Raw genomic sequence first — 5779 nt, 5'->3', positions numbered from 1 at the left:
AATACTACTGATGCAGGACAGAGTGTCAGTGAGCATCTCATATCAACTGAAAACTAAGGTATCACTATACCTCTTTGTGGAGACCTAAGTACGCTCGCATATATGGAAGCTACACTACCGATCCCACCCTATTTTAAACACACTGATGCTGCTTGACTACCATGGCCTTCTTTTAAGACAGAGTGAAGGGAGGGAAGAAGCAGCCTGTGTGATGGATGGAGTGAAGAGACAGTATAGAGCATTACAGAGGAAGAGAGGGCTCGAGTCTTGTCTGTATTGCCCTGTCAGACATGAAACTGCTGCTGCTTCTGGAGAATATCAGTAAGTACAGTATTCAGACTCCTTTACTTTTTCCACATTTTGTGACGTTACAGCCTTATTCTAAAATGGATTAAATATGACATTTTCTTCATCAATCTACACACAATACACCATAACGACAAAGCAAAAACAGATTATAATTTTTTTGTTGAAAAAACAGAAATACCTTATTTACATAAGTATTCAGACCCTTTGCTAAGAGACTCGAAATTGAGCTCTGATGCATCCTGTTTCCATTGATCATCCTTGAGATGTTTCTACAACATGATTGGAGTCCACCTGTGGTAAATTCAATTGATTGGACATGATTTGGAAAGGCACACACCTGTCTATATAAGGTCCCACAGTTGACAGTGGATGTTAGGAAAAAAACCAAGTCATGAGGTCGAAGGAATTGTCCATAGAGATCCGAGACAGGGTTGTGTCGAGGCACAGATCTGGAGAAGGGTACCAAAACATTTCTGCAGCACTGAAGGTCCCCAAGAAAACAGTGGCCTACATCATTCTTAAATGGAAGAAGTTGGGAACCACCAAGACTCTTCCTAGAGCTGGCCGCCCAGCCAAACTGAGCAATCAGGGGAGAAGGGCCTTGGTCAGGGATACGATCAAGAACCCGATGGTCACTGACAGAGCTCCAGAGTTCTTCTGTGGAGATGGGAGAACCTTCCAGAAAGACAACCATCTCTGCAGCACTCCATCAATCACGCCTTTATGGTAGTTTGGCCAGATGGAAAAGGCACCTAAAGACTCTCAGACCATGAGAAACAAGATTCTCTGGTCTGATGACATCAAGATTGAACACTTTGGCCTGAATACCAAGCGTCACGTCTGGAGGAAACCTGGCTCCATCCCTACGGTGAAGAATGGGGTTAGCAGCATCATGCTGTGGTGATGTTTTCAGAGGCAGTGACTGGGAGACTAATCAGGATTGAGGGAAAGATGAATGGAGCAAAGTACAGAGAGATCCTTGATGATAACTTGCTCCAGAGTGCTCAGTACCTCAGACTAGGGCGAAGGTTCACCGTCCAACAGGACAATGACCCTAAGCACACAGCCAAGACAATGCAGGACTGGCTTTGGGACAAGTCTCTGAATGTCCTTGAGTAGTCCAGCCAGAGCCCAGTCAAACATCTCTGAAGAGACCTGAAAATAGCTATGCAGCAACGCTCCCAATCCAACCTGACCAGTTTTTGCTTTGTCATTACTGGGTATTGTGTGTAGATTGACAGGGGGGAATTACAATTAATTTAATTTTAGAATAAGGTTGTAATGTAACAAAATGTGGAAATAGTCAAGGGGTCTGAATCCTTCCCGAATGCACTGTACATGCACTACATGACCAAAAGTATGTGGACACATGCTCGTCAAAACATCTCATTCCAAAGTCATGGGCATTAATATGGAGTTGGACCCCCTTTGCTCCTCCTCTCTTCTGGGAAGGCATTCCATGACTAGATGTTTTAACATTGCTGAGGGGATTTGCTTCCATTCAGCCACAAGAGCATTAGTGAGGTTGGCATGCATTGTGCACAGGGTCCTTGTCATGCTGAAACAGGAAATGGCCAACCCCAAACTGTTGCCACAAAGTTGGAAGCACAGAATCATATAGAATGTCATTGTATGCTATAGCGTCAAGACTTTCCTTCATTGGAACTAAGGGGCCTAGCCCAAACCATGAAAAACAGCCCCAGACCATTATTCCTCCTCCACCAAACTGTACATTTTGAACTATGCATTGGGGCAGGTAGCGTTCTACTGGCTTCCGCAAAAACCAAATTAGTCCATCGTACTGCCAGATGGTGAAGCGTGATTCATCACTCCAGAAAACACGTTTCCAGTGGTGGCGAGCTTTACACAACTCCAGCCGATACTTGGCATTGTGCGTAGTGATCTTAGGGTTGTGTGCAGCTGCTGGTTCATTAAAATCCATTTAATGAAGTTCCCGACTAACAGTTTTTGCGCTGACAATGCTTCCAGAGGCAGTTTGGAACTCGGAAGTGAGTTTCAGCACTCGGCGGTCCTGTTTTTGTGAGCTTGTGTGGCCTACCACATTGCGGCTGAGCCATTTTTGCTCCTAGAAGTTTCCCCTTCACAATAACAGCATTTACAGTTGACCGGGGCAGCTCTGGCAGGACAGGAATTTGATTAACTGACTTTTTGGAAAGGTGGCATCCTAAGATGGTGCCACGTTGAAAGTCACTGAGCTCTTCAGTAGGGCCTTTCTACTACCTATTATGTTTGTCTATGGAGATTGCATGGCTGTGTGCTCAATTTTATACACCTTTCCACATACTTTTGTATATATAGTGTATATATAGTGTTGTATTCTAAAGTGTTGTATTCTACACTATGGCCAATCGCCAAAAATACTCAAATAGAGGGGCATTTATAATTCTAAACTGCAAGTCGTGGTTGCAAGTCGTGGTTGCAACACATATTTCCCTACTTTAATCAACCAGACCATTTTGAATTTGTGATAAAGCTGTCGTGATTCAGCAAAGAATATATATAGCTTGTCTACAGTTTTGTTTGTGTTTTATAGGCAGTCATTTCTGAAGGACTAATGCACACTGTGTAGAGGGAGCGGTTGGATGGAAATTGAGTGAGAGAAAAAAGAATGCTGGGAGAAGAACAGTGATCACTCGGCTAGTTGAATGTTTTGTTGTGAGTCGCTAACAAACGGAAGTAACACGAATCAACGCGAATTAACGGTTGTCTTCGTGAGAACATTTCAGATGCCGCCTGCTGTATGACTGAGATAGAACTTTATTTCTCCCTAGAGGTCAAACCACGCAATAAGATTTGACGTGGAATTTTATGAGTTTCTCATCGTTTTAACGGAAAACCGTAACAGAAATATGCTTTAAACGTTAAATTTGTCAATATACTTTAATAGTCAATTTGTCAATACCCTAGTACTGACACATGATCACAATAAAACACTTAGAAACCTCAGCAATCTGCTCAATTTATCCCAATGCACCCCACAAGCATGGACTGGATATCTGAGTGTAGCTCATGTACGTCTCCAGTCCAGCTCCTTATGCAAACCACCCTACTAGACATCTATTACAATTAATAGTGGCCAGCCTGCTGACCAGCAACCCCCTGACAAACACTGTCAGAGTGTGAACCATTTTTTATTTGACCAGGCAAGCCAGTTAAGAACAAATTCTTATTTTCAATGACAGCCTAGAAACAGTGGGTTAACTGCCTTGTTCAGAGGCAGAAGGACAGATTTTTACCTTGTCGGTTCAGGGATTTGATTTTGCAACCTTTCAGTTACTGGCCCAACGCTCTAACCACTAGGCTACCTGCCACTCAGTGAGTAAGACACTTGAGAGACAAGGACAAGGAGGAGAGAAGAGGAGCTGGCCTATTAGAACAGACAACAGCACAGTTCAATGTCCCCCAAGGTATTCGATATATGATTGATTGATTGTCCGTCTCACCTGAGGCGTCCTCGATGGACATGTCCCAGAGCGTGTCCGTGTGTCCTCCTGACGCTCTGATCGCCCTCATGCAGATGACTGTGTAGCGAGGGAGAGCGGGAGTGGGAGGAGCGAGAGCTGCCTGTGCTCTGGAGACTGCTGTCTGGCACCTCTCCATGATGAGTCTGGAATACAGCACACACACTGTCACACAAACACATGTAGGCGCACACACACACACACACACACACACAAACTTTCTTTCTCGCAATTCAATTCAAGGGTCTTTATTGGCATGGAAACATGTGTTTACATTGGCAAAGCAAGTGAAATGGATAAACAAAAAGTCAAATAAACAAGTTCCAAAAGAATAAAGACATTTCAAATGTCATATTATGTCTTTATAGAGTGTTGTATTGATGTGCAAAAAGTTAAAGTAAAAAAAAAGGTGAAAAAAATCAACATAAACATGGGTTGTATTTACAGTGGTGTTTGTTCTTCACTGGTTGCCCCTTTCCTGACAACAGGTCACAAATCGTCACCCACCGGTTTATTTTTTTTAATTGTTTTTGGGTCTGTGCAATCTGAGGGAAATATGTGTCTCTAATATGGTCATACATTTAGCAGGAGGTTAAAAAATGCAGCTCAGTTTCCACCCCTCTTGTGCATATAGCCTGTCTTCTCTTAAGAGCGAGGTCTTCCTATGGCAACCTTTCTCCAAATCAATGCTCACTGAGTCTGTACATAGTCAAAGCTCTCTCTCTCTCTCTCTCTCTCTCTCTCTCTCTCTCTCTTTAGTACAGGGTTTCCCAAACTCGGTCCTCAGGACCTCAAAGGGTGCACGTTTTGATTTTTGCCCTAGCACTACACAGCTGAATCAAATAATCAGCTAATCATCTAGCTTTGATCATTTGAATAAGATGTGTAGTGTTAGGGCAAAAACCAAAACATGCACACCTTGGGGCCTGAGGACCGAGTTTGGGAAACTCTGGTTTAGTATATTCACAAACACACGCACACCTTGGGGCCTGAGGACCGAGTTTGGGAAACTCTGGTTTAGTATATTCACAAACACATGCACACACAGACAACAAAACTAGCATTTCAAACAAAATTAACGAAATGATATTGTAATTTATTTTACATTTGTTTGTTCACTCACTCACTCACTCACTCACTCACTCACTCACTCACTCACTCACTCACTCACTCACCTCCCCCAGGCTGGCGTGTTGTTGGTGTTGTCCCAGTGCAGGCAGGCTCCTCAGAGAGGGGACAGGAGACTGACCCTGTCGACCGTGACCCTGCCGCAGGCCCTGCCCCAGACCGTGAACGCTCTCCCCGTTGAGGTTGTTGTCGCTAGCGGAGCGCAGAAGGGAGCGGGGCGAGGGCAGTCCTCCCACCAACACACGTCTACGGTTAGTGTAGGAGGGGGTCTCCCTGAAAGGCACTGGGAGAGGGTGACACAACATGTTGCTAGTCAAATCAACATAACAATGTGTACAGGGGTCGGGTTAAATGGACATTTCAGTTTGATGCATTCAGTTGTACAACTGACTAGGTATCCCCCTTTCCCTTACTACATTCCCTGAGGTAGTACCAAGGCTACATAGCTTTATGTGTACATACATCTTACTGCATTGAATTAGGAATCTGGGATATTCTTTCTGTCTAACACTAGATGGCAGAATTTTCACATGTAGCATATTGACTCCCAGTACACTGAATCACACAACGAAGTGCACATGATCAGGGATAATTACAGAGTGGGTGATTACAGTGGCTACAGTACGAGTGCTTCAGTCACTTGGCTGAGGACTCTCTTACCCTCTCACACCACTATGGAGGTGTGATTTACTCAATTAAAGTCCAATGACAACATGCTGTTAGCCACGTACCCATGGCATGTCGCCTACTCACCAACGTCTGACACTTTGTGGATCTTAATGATTTCGGCCAGGTCAAAGTTTCCTGCTATAATGGCAACCTGGAGGAGGAAAGAGGGAGGAGAGAGGAGGGAAGGGGAA

The 5779-nt window shown here is 44.2% G+C and overlaps 1 protein-coding gene across 1 annotated transcript in view; it reads right to left on the bottom strand.

The window, feature by feature from the left end:
• Nucleotides 1–3709: 3709 nt before the first annotated feature.
• Nucleotides 3710–5779, bottom strand: part of LOC118964549 (SH3 and multiple ankyrin repeat domains protein 3-like) — a 71486-nt gene continuing 69416 nt past the window's right edge. Inside the window, exons 7-9 of the mRNA XM_036976593.1 lie at nt 5673–5739; nt 4967–5202; nt 3710–3937 (exon numbers count right to left, since the gene is read on the bottom strand). Coding sequence (XP_036832488.1) covers nt 3770–3937; nt 4967–5202; nt 5673–5739 — 471 coding nt within the window. The 3' untranslated portion in view covers nt 3710–3769. The remainder of the gene's footprint in view (nt 3938–4966; nt 5203–5672; nt 5740–5779) is intronic.

Source organism: Oncorhynchus mykiss, chromosome 1, assembly GCF_013265735.2.
Source record: "Oncorhynchus mykiss isolate Arlee chromosome 1, USDA_OmykA_1.1, whole genome shotgun sequence".
NCBI lineage: Eukaryota > Metazoa > Chordata > Actinopteri > Salmoniformes > Salmonidae > Oncorhynchus > Oncorhynchus mykiss.
Note: the sequence above shows the minus strand (reverse complement) of the source record. Positions and strands in the feature narration are given on the sequence as shown.